Raw genomic sequence first — 19,737 nt, forward strand, 5'->3', positions numbered from 1 at the left:
AGTTTGTGTAGCAAGAGCAGCAGAATTGGTGCTTTTGGTGAAGAACTTATGACCCGGTGGGTAACCATGCAATTTGTAGCACCTCTCCATGGTGTGACCAGACAAATTACAGTGAGAACAAATAGGGGGCTCTGCATTTCCAGCTTTAAAGCAGGTTTCAAATGTGTGACCAGAAATTTTGCAATGTGTACAATAGGCACGATCTTTCTTAGGGGTATTTCTGGACTGATTGAAGGTTCTAGTATGTGGTGCAAACGAATGGTTGATAGCTAAGGCCATGGAGTCAGGGGATGGGTTATGGGAAATAAGTTGGTGTTGGCGCTCCTGTTGTTGAATGAGCGAAAAAAATTTGGTCACGGGTGGGAGGGGATCTAATAACATTATTTGGTCACGAACATTGGAATAGGTATCATGTAGACCCATGAGAAATTGAAACACACAGTCTTGTTGGTATCTATCCAAGAGTGTTGGTGCAGTGCCACAAGTACACACAGAAATCGGATCATAAATTGAAAGCTCATCCCAAAGAGTTTTGAGCTTATCATAGTAGATACTTACAGAGTCTGTATCTTGAGTAAGACTGGCGAGAGTTTTCTTTAGCTGGAAAATCCGTGGACCATTCTGATGGGAGAATCGGGCTTGAAGGTCAAGCCATATGTCGCGAGCATCATCGACGAACACAACACTTGACTTGATAGAAGAACTGATGGAATTTTGAATCCATGACACCACCATGTCGTTGCAACGTTCCCAGAGTTGAAGAAAAGGATCCATGGAGTCGGTTGGTTTGGGAATATCACCAGAGATAAATCCCAATTTATTTTTGGCACGGAGTGCCCGTCGCATAGCACGCGACCAAGTGATGTAATTATCTGCGGTGAGTAAATCGGTGACCAGAATAACGGCAGGATTGTCGTCGTTATCTAGTCGGAAAGGATTACTGGGATCGCTCAAGTTTAGGTATCTGGCCATATCGATGTCACGAGTGTTCGGGTGAGGTTTAGAATGGGCAGAGATGTGGGTAGAGGAGGAATCGGCAGAGCTTTCTAGTTGTTCTTCCATGGAGATGGCGCTTAGGCTCTTGATACCATGTAAGGTATCGAAAATAAACAAAGGAAGAAGACGGGTTGCAGGGCCAAGTCTGAAGGAAATCTCATGTATTTCGCGTGATTCTAATTTACAGAATACATCCAACTAATATAGGCACTGTGCTCTAACAGAATCTGCTAATTACAAATATATTTACCAAGAATGAAATAATAGTATAAAATGTAAATAATCAAAATAAAACAATTAACTATCCTTTATCCAAACTGCATGTAGCTGCTGAAGAACGACATGTAGCATGCTCTTTATTATGTAATAACCTGTTTATAGATAATGCATGCAGAATACAAAGAAGCAGTTGTACAATAATAAAAAATAAGATGGCTTTTCAGAGCTGTGAATATAAAATACTGACAAATACTCTCTTAGCTACTTTAGATAAGATGCAGGTCTTGAAAATAAACTGTGTGTGAGAAAAAAAAAGAAGAAAAAGGGCAATGGTTCATTCATACTACCTACTCTGATAATTTTTTATTCAGAAAATAACTAAAATCATTTTCCTGAAAAAGAGAAAAGATATCTATATGCATAAATAGAAGCATAGCTTTGTGAGAATTTAAAAGTTAAAAGGAATAACGGCACTCTCTGACAAACTAGGTGACATTTTTTTTCATTACCATCAAGCAATATATTAGTAGAAAAACCTAGTTAAAAGAATGAAACATGACCAAATTAATGGCTCTTATAAACCCAATCCCAAAACCCATTTTTTCAAGGTCTGAACTATACCAACACTAACTTTCCAACCTGCAGAGAACTGAATGGTTGACTGAAATTATGATTTCATTTGTATTGCATAAGTTGAAATTAGGCCTAAATATTAAAAGCAATATGCCTAACATAAAAGTTTAATGAGTGAAGCTCTTCAACTTTCCATGCTTTTTAAGTCCCCTACGGTCTTAGGCCCTTTTTTGGATTGTAAGATAGTTTTATCTCATCTCAACATTTAAATACTACAAATACAAATACTTTTCAATTTCAAAATTTTAATTTTTTCATCTAATCATTATATAATCATTACAACTGTTCCAAACTTTTAAACAAAATACAAAAAATAATTCAACTTGTTCCAATTCTAAAACAAAAATAATATTAAAAATTATATTCTAACAATAATTTAATTTTATAATATTTTTATTTAATTTTCTCTCTTTCCTCCTGAAACTCCATAAAACATTGTAACTTAAATCATTTCACTATTATTCACAAATTTTTCATCTCATCTTATCTCAACAATCAAATGATGCCTTTAACTTCTATACACCAAGTAGACAAGACTGGAGATGCTGAAACAGTGGAAGGACCTCTCTCTTCACAATGCGAGAACTAGATAAACCATGACAAGCGGTTACAGGTCATGGTGAATTAATGATTCCTTTAGGCCTCATGCTGTTCAAACTCCATTTTCTTTCATACAAATAAAAATACTGGTAAAGATAAAGCATTTCTGTATTATTTTCCCATATTTCCCAGATTGTTTCTTTAGATAAAATAAGGTAAATGACAACCATAATCCCAAACATGAATAATATAGATAATTTGGTTTCCAATAAGCGTAGGAAAAGAAGGGAAAGATTGGACTCTACAGCAGCCATTCCAACAAAAAATGAAGTAAATATTACATAGTTGCTCCTCTTTCTCACAAACCAACAAACTTAATGTTCTTCTACTAGAAACTTACCCTTAATTCAGTTGTCAAGAAAACAAATGGACACAGAAGCCAACTTATAATAAGCATTCGTGCCTTAAATAAATTACAAGATTCCAAGTTCTTCTCTCAAAGCAACAAATATCATATGCCTGTAAACAACCTCCTCAGCTAGTTCGATTTGGTGTTTAGAAATTTGTAACTAGCACACTAATTTCGAAAAATATTTATCCTAACGACAAATTACCTCTGTCCATTTGTAAACTTCACAAGTGGGAGGCGCCATTAATAAAGGCAGATTTTTTCAACTGCCTAAATAATGAAGATTTCAGTCATGATAATCAGAATTCTTCATCTTACCAGGTTTTCTATATGTATACATATATATTCCTTTCTACTTGGAAGAAAAGCCAATTTTGTCGAAACCCAAAACAGGTTGGTGATTGGTTTCCCAAACAACTACTGCGTGGAGAATACATTGTGCAGAACAAGCCTCATAGTCTTTCTTTTCGCCCATTTATTTTCAATAGAACCTTATACTATTCTACCCAGAAATAACTATTCTCAGCCCCCCCTCTCCCACAAACCACAATCTGAAACCCCTTATGAACAAGTAAAAAAGAAACAAATATTATCTAACATGAGAGCTCATCATTCCTAGCTAAAGGGAGAGATCTCTTCAAAGATGGGCAGTCTCTTTGATCTCAATGGACCCCATTCATTCATCAACTGCTCAAGTCCTTTAATAAAATCATCATCAAGGCCTGGTACTACTATATGATCATGATCATCTGATGACTCCATTAACGGTAGTGAAGGGTGGCATCTGGATTTAAGCTCCATTATCAGTTCCTGGGCTCGTTTCCTTGACTTGCATTCATTTGAATCTGGAAGTCTACCTTGTAAAACATCTTGAATAATAGAAAATGCTTCATCATATCGAGCCAGTTTGATCAGGCAAAATACCAAATTACAAGCCTTATTGGCATCTGGATTGATCATCTGTGCTTTCTGGTATACCACCTCTGCCATCATAAAGTTTGATTTCTTCATGTACGCCCAACCCAAATTTCCCTGTCATCATTTCATGTAAGTAGTACTTAATGAAAGGCAAAGAAACATGGGTACTTTAGTCGATATGGAAAAATATCAATTCAAGTTGTTGTCTCAATTTAAGGGTCGTAGGAGAGAAATATAAAACACTTCCGGAATGAATTATTTTATGTGTTTATCTATCTCTCACTTGCAGAAAATGAACTTGAGGCAAACATCCCTGGTAATCACAACAATGCCTTCAAGCACTTCAAATATATATATATATATATTGACAAATTAAGGGCAGTTTTGGGGCCTCATATGAGATAAAAAAAATTTCATCTAAAATCATTTCATTTCATCTCATCCATCTTATTCCTAAACATAATTCAAATACAAAATTTTCAACCAATTTTTTCAAACTTTCAAATAAAAGATAAAAAAAAAATCCAACTCTTTTTTTTTTTTTTTTTTTTTTAGAGGAAAATTTTTATTCATCAATGCTCTCAAAGCAAAGAAAAAATACAGGAAGGAGTTTCCTCCATATTCACTACTACATTAGGAACAAGTAAAGCAAATTTTGCTAATGTATGAGCAACAACATTAGTCTCCTTGCGCGCATGATGAATAGACTAGGAAGAGAAATTTTACAATTTAGACTTGATGTCGTTAATCACCATCCCATAGATAGATCAGTTACCCTTCTCCTTAGATATCATTGATCACCTATAGAGAATCACCTTCAAGGATAATAGTTTGCAACTCCAACTCCAAGCTAAACATGATTGCATGTAAGGCCCCAGTAGCTTCTACCAATAAAGGATCAAAAGCTAATGGTCAATTAAATCTCAAGCAACTTAACACTGGCCCTTCACAATCTCTAATTACTACTCCAATCCCAATCATGCCCTTAAGTCTATCTGTTGCAATATCCCAATTGATTTTGTAACAATTTAAAACGGGAGGTTTCCACACTGGTATCAGAGTACTAGGCACTCCAGAAGTGGTAACCTTCTCCAAGAGATTAGATTGCAAGTCCTATAGAAGCTCTTTAGACTGCTATGCTACCACATATGAATGCTTGAACTCACTTTGAAAGACAAATTGGTTTCTTCTTTGACATACTCTTCTTGCTACCACTGTTACCTCTTCCACAACTATTGACTCAAAGTTTAAGCAAAATTCCACAACTAGTTCAAAAAAATGTCTTCTGTTGGAAAACCTTTTTCTGAATCAGTTTAGAGCATTGGCTCCATACATCCTGTGTAGCTTGATACGACCATATAACATGAAAAATAAATTCATCTTCAAAACAGAAAGGGCATCTTGGACTATCTATCACCTTTTTTTTTTTTTTTTTGTACAGTTTCACATTAGTAGGAAGGCCTTCTACACAAGCTTTCGAAAGAGATCCTATCAGCTTGAGGGATATTCAGCTTCCATAAAACTGACCACATTACACTTCCATTATTAGAGCAAGAAAGTTGGCCCTTTGATAATTCTACCAATTCCTTTTGAAAATGGTAGATACTCCTTACTGTGAATTGTCCATTAGAAGAACTAGACCATATCAATTTATCTAGTTTATTGGTGAAACTAATGAGAATATTCATAATAATCTTAGCTTCCTCCCTCGAGAACATTTCTATAATTAAAGAAGGCCTCCATTGATTAGTGTCTGGGTTTTGAAATCCACTTATCTTTCCAAATATGAACCTCTCTCCCATTTCCAATTCTTCGCATAGTGCCTTTTTGAATTAATGATCTAGTAGCTAAAATGCTTCTCCAAATGAAAGAAGGTTTACCCACAGTTTAGCTTAAAAAAAGTGGACTTTTGGAAAATATTTCAGTTTTAAAACTTGGGATGCTAGTGACTGAGGGTCTTGAAGTAACCTCCATCCTTGTTTTGCTAGCGTAGCCAAGTTGAAGCTTTCTAGCTTTCTAAAACTCAATCCTCCCACTACCTTAGACTTCCCCATTGTGTTTCAAGAAATCCAGTGAATTTTCCTCTCCCTTTCTTGCTGCTCCCATCAAAAGTGCTACATCACCTTGTTAATCTCTCTGATCAAATTATGAGGGAGTTTAAAAACTCTCATATAATAAGTAGGTAAGGCTTGAACAACAGCTTTCAGAAGAATTTCTTTAGCAGCATGTGAGAGAGACTTGACTTAAAGTTGATGATTTTGTGTCTCACTTTATCTAGGATGCTTCCAAAGGACCTGGCTTGAGCTCTACCAATCGAGGCTAGTAAACCAAGCTACTTCTCATAAGGGATGCTTTATCTAATACCTGCAATGCTCAAGATTAAATCTTACGCCTCTCTCAAGGTATTCTTGCTGAATTGGATAGAGTTCTTTTCCTTGTTGAGTCTTTATCTAGATGCATGTTCATAAATGTTTAGCAGAAAAATCAACCTACTCCATTTGAGTGAATTCGCATTGCAGCATGGCAGACTATCATATGCAAAAAAGAGATTATTAATATGAAGCTTGCCTCTTGCAAGAGAGACTCCAGTTATATCACCTATCATCTCAGCATTATTTAACAGGGAGCTCAATGCTTCTGCACAAAAGATAAAAAGGTAAGGTGATAAATGATCACCTTGCTTAATACCTCTAGATGGTTTGAAAAAAGGCTAAGAAATACCATTTAACAAAATAGAGTAGGATACAAAATCAACACACTTCATTATTAACTCTATCCAACTCTGTGCAAAACCCATCTTGCTCATAACAGCTCTTAGCAAAACCCACTCAACTCGATTATAGGCATTGCTCATGTCTAGCTTTAGGGCCATAAAACCATATTTGCCTAATAATCACCTATTCATGGTATGCATGGCCTCAAAAGCAACAATGATATTATCAAAGATTAGCCTCCTTGGGACAAAAGTTGACTAAGTTGGAAAAATAATATCTGGTAGAATCCTCTTCAGCCTATTTGCAATAGTTTTTGAGATAATTTTGTAGAGAACATTGGAAAAACTAATAGGCCTAAAGTCAGACACCTTAATGGGAGATTTCAGCTTAGGAATAAGAGCCAAGAATGTATCATTGATGTCAGTAACCAAACCAGCAGAGTTGAGAGCATATAGGACTACTTCAATAACCTCTTTTCCAACATAATCCCAAGGAGTTTGATCAAAAGCAAGAGGAAAGAAATCTAGACCTAGGGAACTGAGGGGTTTTATCTGAAACGCAGCCTCATTCACTTCCATAGCATTGAACTTCTTAGTCAATATGTTGTTCATATCTTCAGTCACAACACGATTCATATGCCTCAGACATCTCTCAATCCCTTCAAGATTACTTGTTAAAAAAAGCCCCTAAAAGAAATGTTGGAACTAAGCACTGATTTCTTCTAGAGTGTGACGCACAGAACCTGAATCACCAAGAATTTTGTGGATAGAATTGGTTTTCCTTCTTTGATTAGAACATTGGTGGAAAAACTTGGTATTTCTGTCACCTTCTTTGAGCCATTTTGGCTTAGCCCTCTGCTTTCATTTAATATCCTCTTTCTAGGAGTAAGTCAACTTCCTTTTTTAATTCTTTGATTCTGATGCCCATTTCACCCTTGTTGAACTCTTGTGCCCTTGAGAGCTAAGCAAGTTTGGAGTTGATAAGTCTTTTAGAATTTTCAAAAGTCAGCTTACTTCTGCTCATCTACTTAGCTTTGCATCTTTGGAGCCCTTTTGTGCCATTGCCAGTTTGTGATTAGCCAACATAGGTTTCTGCCATTCCCCCTTCACTAAAAGTAAACAATCCTCCCTAAGAGCCTATTTAGCTTCATACCTGAATGGTTTATCTCTTCTATTTGAACACTCTATCCAGGCTTTGTTTAGTGAATTGTCCCCCTTCTCTTATGTTACTCCATGTAAACATGTCTCCAACAAAGCCTAGGTCACTCAAATCATTATCCTCCACAGCTAATCTGAATTCTTTCATTTGGCCATAAGACCTCATGGCTGCCACATACTTTTCATTCTGGTGTAATATCTCTTTAAAGTCTCCCATACAAATCCACCCTATGCCAGGAGAAGGTATAAGAGGTTTGAAAAGTCTCCAGTTGTCAAGTCTCAACTTGGAGGTCAAAGGGTTTCCATAGAATCTAGTTAGTATCCAATCCTTCCCTACTACAAGATGTGAAAATCTCAAGAAAATATGATTCCCTATGTATGATTCCAACTCCATAGCATGATCCCATCTCCATAGAAAAGCAGTACCTCCACTAAGGCCTTTGTTGTCAATCACAAAATTATGTTCAAAACCTATCCTTGTTCTCACTGTTTCAAATTTTCCTCTATTACACTTAGTCTCAATTAGGAAAATAAAACTTGGGCTCTTGTTCTTCACAAAAGTGTGAAGCTCTCGAACTGTCCAAAGGTTTCCAAGCCTTTAGCAGTTCCAACTAAAGCAAATCATTGTTGTTGGTGGGGCTGCATAGTAGCCTCCACCAACCCTTCCTGGTTTAAGCTCTCTCCAGGTTAGAGTATAGTTTTTACCTTCTTAAAAAGCCCTCCATCTTGCTACCTCTCTGCCAACTTCCTACTACCCCTCTTGGAACCTCCAAATATAACAGATTGCATACTATGGGCATTAGTGGAAATACTTGTCCTTGGCTCTTCTCTTCCAACTAGCTTGCTTTTTAGTCTTTGCTAATTCTTGAATCTGAGTAGTAAAGAAATGATCCATTGAATTAACCTGATTCGATATAGACACTTCCTTTCTAATGCTCACAGGTTGGACGATTAGTCCCTTTTGAAACTTGCCTTTAGATGCTTTAATAAGATCCTCCTTCATCAAGTCAAATCTTTCCTCCATTATCTGTGTTTCCTTTCTTAGACCACTATCAAATAAGAAAAGATCTTTATTATGAGGTAATGGAATTTCCTTTGAATTTGCTTTTTTTATATGGAAAAGAAAAAATTGTTGAGTTTGGAACTTTGCCCAAAGACCCGGGATCCTCCTGAATTATTGTATGTTCCTTCCATGGATTCATAGATAGCTCTTGCAGTGCAGAGTTCACCTTAATACTTTCCTTTTTGGTTTTCTCATTGGGCCTCCACTACTGCTTTCATGAGACAGTTCTTGACCTCCATACTTCCTGGATGCACCAAACTTTAAGGGTGTTGCACGAAGCCATAAACCATATTGAGGTTTATTCTCCCTGATGAGTCCAACATTTTGCCAACCAAAGAACAACTTCTTTTTGCATGTTTGATAACTCCACATTGAAGACAAAACAAATGGAGTCATTCATATTTAAAAGGAAGCCATATTTTTCTGCCTTCAATAAACAAGAATCTACCTTGGATCAAAGGTTGAGTTATATCAATCTCCACCTTCAAACGTAGAAACTGGCCCTAGCCAAATCCATTACCATCAACTTTCACTTCCATAACCTTGGCAAGTCCCTGACATATCAAATTACCCACTTCTCTTGACATTCTAGCAAGCGACATGTTATGTACTTGCACCCAGAACACTTTAGATGAGAAATGGATATTTTTTGGAGGAATATGGCCATCAAGCTCATGTAAATAGACCAACATTCTATCGAAAGACCAAGGCTTCCCTTGTTAGACTCTTACCTTGTCATACTCCTTCTGAAACTCCACTAGAATTATGTTATCCTCAACATCCTTCAACCGAATCCACCCCTCAGGTGTCCAGATTGTAGATATGGTTGATTAAAAGCCTCCATGTTCATCTTTTTTTAGTAACAACCAGTGCAAGTAGACAAGTTTTACCTTTTGAAATAGACTCGTGAATGGTTGAAGGAGATAGGAAAACCTCTTTTCTTTCTTAATTAGTAAGACTAAAGGTGGCCTACATTTTCTCTAGTTGTTACTCCATATCACCATCTAAGAGACACAACCTTTGGCATAGCAAAGAAAAAACCCCTCCTTACATAGATGAGAGGATCAATGCACCCAAAACATGCAGCTATATATCAATTCCAACTTTTTCAAGTCTCTAAATAAAAATAATATTATAAAACTATAATTAGAATATTTTAACTTTATAATATTTTTTATTCAACATTTTCTTTTCCTTTCCCAAAACTCAAAATATACTCAACTCAAACTATCTTATTACTATTTACAAACTATCTTACTACTATTTACAAAATTCTTATATCACTCCCTAAATTAGCCCTAAGTGTTAAACATGCATGGCTAGGAATTTTTGTGTATATATATATTGTGTGCGTGTGTGTAATTCTAAGAAATGTGATCACCAAACGGTATATCCCTTGGAATGATATCGTCTCCATGGTAATGATTCCCATGAGGGATGATGGTTGAGGAAGTGTCAAGAGATACAACTTTTTGATTTAGTCAGAAGGTTGTGTCGCTTGTTAATGGTTGTGTCTTTTGCCAACAATGGTTGTGCCCTTTACCAACTATGTCTCATGACCTATAAATATGGATCATTGGTACATAATGAGGACACTTAATTCTTTTTGTCCATTACCAACTTATCGGAAAAATACCCTTACGAGAGTATCACCATATTGTAGATTTTTGGCTATTTTTGTTCTCCATTTTTCTACAGTGGCATTAGAGTCAGGTCATGATAGTGGGGTTAATTTTGCACATTAAGAAGATGATTAAGAGGTAAGTGCTTGATTTGAAAACCACACTTGCATATTACAATCATCTTCGGAGAATTTCGAATCTAAAGAAAAGACTCTTTTCAAATTACAATGGAAGGTCTAGAGTATACTGGAAATCTTCAAAATCTTGTAAATTGTTATTATTTTGAAGAAAATTATTGACACTTTTTTATACAAAAAAACAATGCACTGTCCAACAAATTTACACGCAATGTTACTATTTTAGGGATTCAAGAGTGTTGGGGACTCATCGGAAACTTGGTCACCGTTGTCAATCTCGTTGGATGGAAGCACTAATCAGTCATTCACAGAAACTGATTTCAGTTTGCGCGAGGAAGAAGAAGGCAACGTTTTTGGACAACGCATTGCCAATGGTAAGAAGAATCCAAATTATTCTTGGCTAAACGACATCGTTGTTAAGCCAAGTGAGGAACAATACGACCAAAACAACATTGTCATTTTGGCCACGTTTGAGGATCCAAAACTTACATCGAACAATGCCATTTCAAGTAAGGGACCAAATGATATCATTTCGAAGACGTTGGAAGCCACCCATAAGAAGCAAGACAACATTGTTTCGGCTAAACTAAACGATGTTGTTTCATCCGAAATGGGCTCACTCCAAACGGCTCGAATATGGGCCAGGCCTCCAACCCATTTTACAGAAGCCCATGGGCTCATAAAGAATTGGACCCAAGCCCAAATCACCATCCCACAAGCCGACCCACTTTTTGCAAACTCAAGTCGAGCTGCATGCCAATCTTTGAGCCGAGCCATGAGTGGAGAGAAGGAACGAGTCATTGACCACCGGCTTTCTTCTCCTAGACCCTGTTGGAACCAGTTGACTCAGTTTTCTAGATCAGTTTTGGCTAGATTTAGTATTTTGGGTCATTCAGGGTCATTTCAAGAATGATTTGGTCCGTTCAAAAGTTGTTATGCCTCAAATTTTTTGTCAAATCATTATAGAGCACCTTGTAGTCAAGATTATCGCCAGCAATACTTTGAAATTGGAGAAACATAAAGAAAAGTTCGTGAGAATACTCGATCAGATATCACTTCCATTATTCTCCTTATTTAAAATATAATATGAGAATTTTGAGGCTACCACATTGGATTAAATCCAAAGATTATTATTACTATTGAGTTTGTAATAATTTTAATTTTTTAGAGTTGAACTATTGTATTTAATTTATTTATAATAGAACACATTTATTATTTCTAAATTTTTCTTTTGGTTGTTAATTTTTAAGGTTTCATATTTATGACACCGAAGAAAAATATTGATCCCTCGGGAATAGAAAATATGAATGGAAGAAGTTTCTAAGTTTGGAAAAGGCATATAACTTTTCTTCTAACCCATAAAAATACCTTACATACATTGACAACACCAAAGCCATAAAAAAGTGTAGAAAATGGGAATGGAAGTAACACACGAAGCAAAAATAAATGGAAAGAACACAATACATGGGCAAAAGCTTTAATTTTTCATTGTATGAATGATCACATCGTTCCTCTATTTGAAGATTATGAAATTACTAAAAAAATTATGAATGCAATTGAGGTAAAGTATGATTTAAGATCGGATACTTATATATGGTTATTATTGGATAAGCATAACCGAATTTGTATGAAAGAGAATGATGACATTAGAGATCATGTACTTTAAATAGAGTTGATTGCAAAAAAATTATATGATGCTGGTTATTCTCTCATTAATAAAATGCAACTAACCACCATACTAAAGAGTCTTCCTTCATCTTGGGATCACATTGTTACTTCTTTAACACATAGTAGGAGTGAAATAACAATGACATTGCTTCCAATACTTTTAGTATTTGAAGGAGAAAAGATGAAGAGGATGAATAAAGATGGTGAATCATCAAACTTATTGATGGCTCAGGATAAGCGTTCTACACAGAACAAGATGAAGCCAAAATAGTTTAAGAAATAGAGATGATTGAAAAATAAATAAAGTAAACTATTTACTGAGAATTGTTTTAAGTGTAGAAAGAATGAGCATTACAAATCACAATGTTCTAATAAGGAAAAGGCACAAGAAGGTAAAGAAATTGTGATGACAGTCTCAAAAGTAATGCTCGTAGAACCACTGTTAGATTCATGGTGGGTTGACTATACAACAACAAGACATATATATAGGAACAAAAATATGTTTGTCAAACTTGAAGATAAACAAATAGATGAGCAAAGAGTATATATGGGCAACAACACATACTTTAATGTCTTGGGGTAAGTTATATGTAAAGTTAAAGTGAATGGTTTTGTTATTTTACTTAATGATGTATTATATGTACCTAGTATTCGTAAGAATTTAGTATCAATGCATGTACTAGATCATAAAGGCTATACAGTTGAACTTAAGCCTAGAACTGTTGTAATAAGTAAGACTAATGTATTAGTGAAAGGCAAGCAAGATCACAATATGTATGTACTGAATGTTGATATTAATAAAGTATCTATTTCTAATTATTTCAATGTGTCTACTGATTATACATATTTATGGCATTTAAGATTAGGTCATATAAATAAAAATAAAATGATCAGAATGTATAAAACTAGATTAATACTACAAATAAACTCAGATAATTTTGATATATGTGAATCATGTATCAAAGTAAAAATGAGTAGTAAATGTTTTTCAAAAAGCTGAAAACCTACAAATTTACTTGAAATTATACATTCTGGTAGTTGTGGACATTTTAAAACTAAAACCCATAGAGGAATTGAGTATTTTATTACTTTTATTAATGATTATTCAAGATATGGGCATATCTATTTACTCAAACATAAATTTGAGGCAATTGAGAAATTTAAAAAATATAACGTAAAAGTAAAAACCCAGTTGGGTAGGCCCATTAGATGTTTGAATAGTGACAAAGGAGATGAATTTAAAGGTTTGGATGATTTCTACAAACTGAATGGTATAAGATAGATTTATATATGTCATATAAAGCTCAACAAAATGGTATTACAAAAAGAAGAAATAGAACTTTATTAGATATGACGAGATTGATGATGGCATATGCTGATCTAGCAACACACTATTGGGGTGAAACATTTTCGATTGCAATATATATTAAATAAGTTTGAACTGAAAGCAAAATCTCTTACACCTTACGAGATATAGATGGGACATAAACTAAACTTAAGTAAACTTAAAGTGTGGGGTTGTAAGGTACAAGTACTTATCCCAAAGCCACTAAGGGATAAATTGAAAAGTAAACCCTGGGAATGCAAGTTTATTAAGTATGTAAAAAACGAAAGTAGTTACAAATTTTATCATTCGGAAAGAGGATTGATAGAAATTAGAGATATCGTTTTCTTGAAAAATACAAACTTAATAATTCCAGTTGATCAGATAGATTTATTAAATGATTTAGAAAATCAACAGATCTCCACAAAGTTCGACAATAAAAATTCTAATATTATTAAGATATAGAATAATAAAAATAAAAGAAATTCAGATGAAAATCAATATTTAAGTATTGATGTTAGAGATAGTGGGAGTAAAAGAACCAAATGACTATTGATATTATTTCAAGATCACTATGCACTAAATACCAGTTTGAAAAATTTAGAAAATGATCCTGAAAATTTTTTTGAGGCAATCAATAGTATCAATATAGATAAATGGCTTTAGACCATGAAAGATAAAATTATAGAATCAATAAACAAAAATAATGTTTGGAAGTTAATAGATATTCCAAAAAATAGAAAAGCTATTAATTGTAAATAGGTTCTCAGAAGAAGATTTAAAGTTGATGGTAGTTTAGAAAGATATAATGCAAGGTTAATGGTTAAGGGATATACCCAACAACTAGATGTAAACTTTCTAGTTTCATATTCTCCTGTGGTGAAGTTTACATACATAAAGATTATGATGTCTATTATTGTCAGGATGAATTTGGAATTACATCAATTAGATGTAAATATAACTTTTCAATTAAAAGATGATATCTTTATAATTGAACTAGAAGGATTCCAAATTAAAGGACATGAAGAAAAAAACCTATAAGTTGAAGAAGTCACTGTATGGACTTAAGCAATCTTCAAGACAATGGTACTTGAAATTTTACTAAGCCATTTTAGAAATGGAATATGAAATGAGTCTACTAGATCACTATGTATACATATTGAAAAATGATAAAAAAAAATTAACATTATTATCATTATATGTTGATGATATATTACTGGCAAGTAATTGTCCAAATATGATGAATGAAACAAAAGAATTCTTGAAACCTAAATTTGAAATAAAAGATATGAGTGAAGCTTCATGTATACAATAACAAGTGAAATACTTAAAGTTTCCTATGCTCAAGCTGTGGGAAGTCTCATGTATGCAACGACAAGTACAGGACCAAATATTTGTCATGCTATAGGATTGATAAGCAGATATCAATCTAATCTAGGTAAGAAACATTGGCAAGCAGTGAATCGTATATTAAGGTATTTACTAGGTACCAAAAATTTAAAATTGTGCTTTGGGATCAATGATTTAGAATTAATTGGCTATAGTGATGTTGATTTTGAAAGTGATGTAGATGATAGAAAATCTACATCTGGACGTATATTTCTATTTGGTGGAACAACAGTTTCTTGGTTAAGTAAGAAACAAAGTTGTGTTGCTAAGTCTACCATAGAAGCAAAATATATTGCTTGTAGTAATACAGTGAGTAATGCAGTGTGGATGAAACGTTTTATCGAAAGCTTAAATTTTGGGTACATCTATAGAATCAATTAATGTGTTTTGGATAAATTAGTCGGCTATCTCATTGATAAAAAGTGGAACATAGACTTTCAAGGAAAAAAACATTGATGTGCATTATCACTATATTTTAGATATAGTGGAAAGATGTAAGATCAAGATTAATTTTATTTCCTCGACCAAGATGGTAGCAAATCCGATGACCAAAGGATTATAGCAGATCCGATGACCAAAGGATTATCTTTGAAGAAATTCAGAGAACATATGACTAGAATGAAGATGAGAGAAACCTAGGTGAAACAACCTCATAGTTGACATGCATAACTCTGCAACTTCTAGGGATGCCTAAAAAATTGGAGTTATGGGGTGATACCCAAATGAAAATTTTGGTCATTTTTAAAGCCACTGGTAAGGTGATTAAGGAAAACCTCATAAATGACCTTAAGGTGAGTACTTAATAAAATTTCAGTGCAAGTTTATTAATCAAATAATTGGTTGGTCATTTGTAAAGTTGCTAATAACGTGAATAAGGAAAACCTCAAAAATAGCCTTAAGTGGAAGTACTTAACAAAAATTCAACCCAGGTCGATACATGTGTATGTATTTGGCTGAAGTCGTCAATTATGACAAGGATATTGATTATTGATCCAGTCATGAAAAATTGAATTCATTTACTAAATTTTTTAGTGAAATGAAGGCACGCTTTATATGTGGTCAGTGGAAGTACATCTGGTGGAGGGTGCAGTCAGATAAAGTAATGACAAAAGCGTGTGCATGTAGAGGCTTGTCATGCTCTAACATCGATCTACAAAAGTATGCAGATGAGAGTTGAGTAGTGAAAAACTTATAGTGGTATTAAGGTAAAATACTCAACTGAATCATCACCGTTTTGTGTGATCAAGTGGGAGAATATGTAATTTTAAGGGGTATGATCACCAAACGGTGTATTGCTTGAAATAACATCCTCTCTATGGTAATGATTTCCATGGGGGTAATGGTTGAGGAAGTGTCAAAAGACCTAATATTTTGATTTAATCAAAAGGTTGTGTCACTTGTTAATAGTTATATCATTTTCCAATCATTGTATTACCAATGATTGTGCCTCTTGCCCTATAAATAGGGGTCATTGGTGCATAATGAAGGCACTTTATTCCCTTTGTCCATTACTAACTTGTGGGACAAATACTCTCACGGTAGTCTCACCATATTGTCGATATTTTATTTGATTTTCGTTCATTTTTTTCTCCATTTTTCTACAATGTGAAGGTCATTTTATTTATTTATAAACCATGAAAGATACGAGCTATAAAAATGCATGGTTGTATAAGCGCAAACAAATTTATAAGCTGGTTATATCTTAATTTCCTCTTTCAACTATGCCATTAATTCTATATATTAATATCCTGCATATTTTTACACATCATGCATGTCAAGATACGATATTCATTAACGATCTAGCAGTCTAGTAAGTTAAAAATGCTGATCATCAGACACGATAATGAAGTTGTCATGCATATATGCATGCATGTAATTAATAAGTTATTAAGGTGCATGCATACCAATAATCTTGAAGTTTCTTGTGTGATGGAGACTTGAAACTTTTTGCCATGAGAGCGTGCAGTCTTTGTGGGTTTTCCATTGAAGGCTTCGCCTTGGTAGATTAGTCTTAGCTTCCGCTTTATCAGATCAATCTGCTCCTCTATTTTTCCACACTTCTGCATTAATATTAATACATACATAGAAAGCCATGCACGATCAATGATACTGATATGTGCATGCATACATAAAATATTATATGCGTTCATATACCTTGTATAGATCAATGAGAACGTTATCGAGGGATTCCTGGGCTTGTTTGGAGCAATGGCCTTTGAAAGACTTTATCGCTTCAATGGCTTCTTCAGTTCTATCAAGTTGCTTCATCACTACAGCCATGTCTTTTAGGGCACTCTCCACTCTATCTCCTGCATATATTGCCTTCCAAAACAATACTATGGCTGCTTCTGAATCCTTTTCGACTAGCTGATCATCATGATCAAATTGCCATACCAATTGAAGAAAATAATTAATTAACCAATATCATTTAATTAATTAGCTAGTGATCATGATCATGTTAATTTCTAATCAGTTAATTAAATTTAACAAATAGATATCATGACTTCTATGTTTAGCATAAAGATATGTTGTTTAGGGCAGTACTAGATAGATGGAGGGAGAGGAAACTCAATATAAAGTAAGAATTAATTGTTACAGCAATTAAAAGATTTCACAAAAGTAAACTCACAAATTGAAATCATAAATTATGACTTCATATGATATGTTAGATCATGGTGTCAAGAGGCACTTTACATACTGTTGATATTGTAGAATTTGATTTATAGGAATAGTTTAAATCATGTCATATCAATAGTACTATAGAGAGTGTCTCTTCTACACCGGTTTGAAAATATAAATTTTCTTGTGAAAACCATGCTCAGGAGGTGTGATGAGCTAATTTACTTATAAAACATGCAAATAATATTAATGATTAAAAGAATTTTCAGTCTATCTTGTTCATTTGGCTGAGTGGGACCAATACTAAGCATAAAATGACAGTGAAAGAGGAAGGTTTCCACAAAATGAAGGGACTGGATTCATAATTAATTAATTTATAGCCAAAACTTCTTCCTGGTGATCAACTCAGATTTAAGAATTCCATATTGTACCTAGAATTATCCTTAAAAACTAAGAGGATCTGATCTTCAAACAATAGATCTGACGTTGATCATCTCAGGAATAATCCGAGCTAGGTTTATTTAATACAATGACGAGAAACCATAAGATCGCTATGTATTCGAATTCATGTTGGTTTGCATAATTATATATATATATCCATAATCCGTACTATATATAATATATATATGCACTTACTATATATACGGATCGAGATTAACTTGATTAGATCGATCTTTCTACTTGTTCTGGGAAAGTTTTGGGAATTAAAGGTCAACTGTTCAAGCTAATTTTTCCAACTACGTCATAAATCTTATATATAAATATATATATATATATTGTTGCTCAGACATGTTGTTGCTCAGACATGTTGTTTCCCTTAAAATGTATTAGAACAGCATGTTGTTTCCCTTCCTTAAGGGAAACAACATGCTGCTCAGACATGCAGCATGTCTGAGCAGCATGTTGTTTCCCTTCCTTTTTCCTTAAAATGGCATAGGAAAAAACATGTTGTTTCCCTTCCTTAAAATAATTCTGATTTAAAAATGAAAGGGCTCTCTACGTCCTCTCAAATTACCTCTACCTTTTATTCAGCCAAAGATGTTGAAACATCTAAAGGCAAGTCCATAAAAGAAGAAGCTAATAAGGATGATGAAGATGCTTCAACATTGTCTCCTACAGCTTCAGATATGGCTGCTTCCATTGCTCCTTTACCTAGTCAGCTTAATGTCATTAACAGAAATTATTTTGAAATAGATCTAATTTCTTTGTTCAAAGATTACAATTCAAAAGAAAACCGTGATAAGAGAAAAACTTATCATGCGACTTTTTCTGATCTTGAAAAATCACGTGTTAAACGCAAATGGAAAGAAGAGATGAATACCAAACAAAAACATATTCTCTTCTTTGATTTCCTTGAAAATTACTATGTTTCTAAAAATAGTTTGAATGTTTTACAAACTGATTTCGTCAAGGAAGAAGGAAGGACTACTGTTAAGTCCAGTCACCCTCCTTCAGAGGCAATTATTATTTCCCATTTAGGTGTTGATTTAACTGCTTCACCTTTTAAAGCACCTAATGCTGAGTCCAATGATCGTGAAACTAACACAGTTTTGTCTGAAACTAAGAAAATTATCCAACAGAATAATTTTTCTAATACTTGTCTCCAAACCATAGGACAACAACTGGATAGAATCGAAGAAAAGATAGAAAATCCAATTTCTATCCAATCTTCAAAACCTGTTTCTCAGTCTATTGAAAATTCTTTGCTTATTTTACCAGAAAAAAGGCCAATCTTTGATCCCAAAACCAAACAAGCCCGAACCCTTGATCAAATTAATCAAATGCTTCAAAAAATTAAGACTGAAAAATCCTCCTCTAGTAAACCAGAAAAATCCTCAAATGCTTTGACCAACAAAGAGGAAGAAGATGGTTTTATTCAAACTACAGATGAAGCCTCATCCGAAAGTGATTCTTCAACTGTACGAAACATTGATTTACTCGAAAAGAATTTCCAACTTGCTGGTCTTGAATCTAAACCCAATCCAATGAGCTTTACAAGAAATTGGTATTCAAAACCTACCCCCCCTGATTTACAATTCGAAGAAAAGATCTTCCAATCCCAATCCTCTTATTCAGCTGATAAAACTTACGAATGGAATATTGATGGAATGTCTAAACAGGAAATACTAAATACCATGAGTAAAATGTCTTTAGTTGCAAATGCTTACATTAATAATAATATTAGAGAACCTGATATTGTTGTTATCTTAACCACTGGTTTTACTGGAATGATCCGTAACTGGTGGGATAAACACCTTTTTCCGGAGACCAGAGAAGCAATCCAACATGCCGTCAAAAAAGATGACAATGGACTTCCTGTTTTTGATCC

General features: G+C 34.2%; 1 protein-coding gene across 1 annotated transcript; it reads right to left on the reverse strand.

The window, feature by feature from the left end:
- Positions 1-2,803: 2,803 nt before the first annotated feature.
- On the reverse strand, positions 2,804-18,290 carry LOC122306258 (protein SULFUR DEFICIENCY-INDUCED 1-like). The gene is made up of 4 exons (XM_043118691.1): positions 18,198-18,290; positions 16,944-17,156; positions 16,694-16,849; positions 2,804-3,829 (listed from the first exon to the last, which is right to left on the reverse strand). The coding sequence occupies exons 1-4, from the start codon at positions 18,288-18,290 to the stop codon at positions 3,413-3,415; spliced, it is 879 nt and encodes a 292-aa protein (XP_042974625.1). The 3' UTR covers positions 2,804-3,412.
- Between the last annotated feature and the right edge of the window lie 1,447 nt (positions 18,291-19,737).

This window comes from Carya illinoinensis, chromosome 4 (assembly GCF_018687715.1).
Source record: "Carya illinoinensis cultivar Pawnee chromosome 4, C.illinoinensisPawnee_v1, whole genome shotgun sequence".
Classification (NCBI taxonomy): Eukaryota; Viridiplantae; Streptophyta; class Magnoliopsida; order Fagales; family Juglandaceae; genus Carya; species Carya illinoinensis.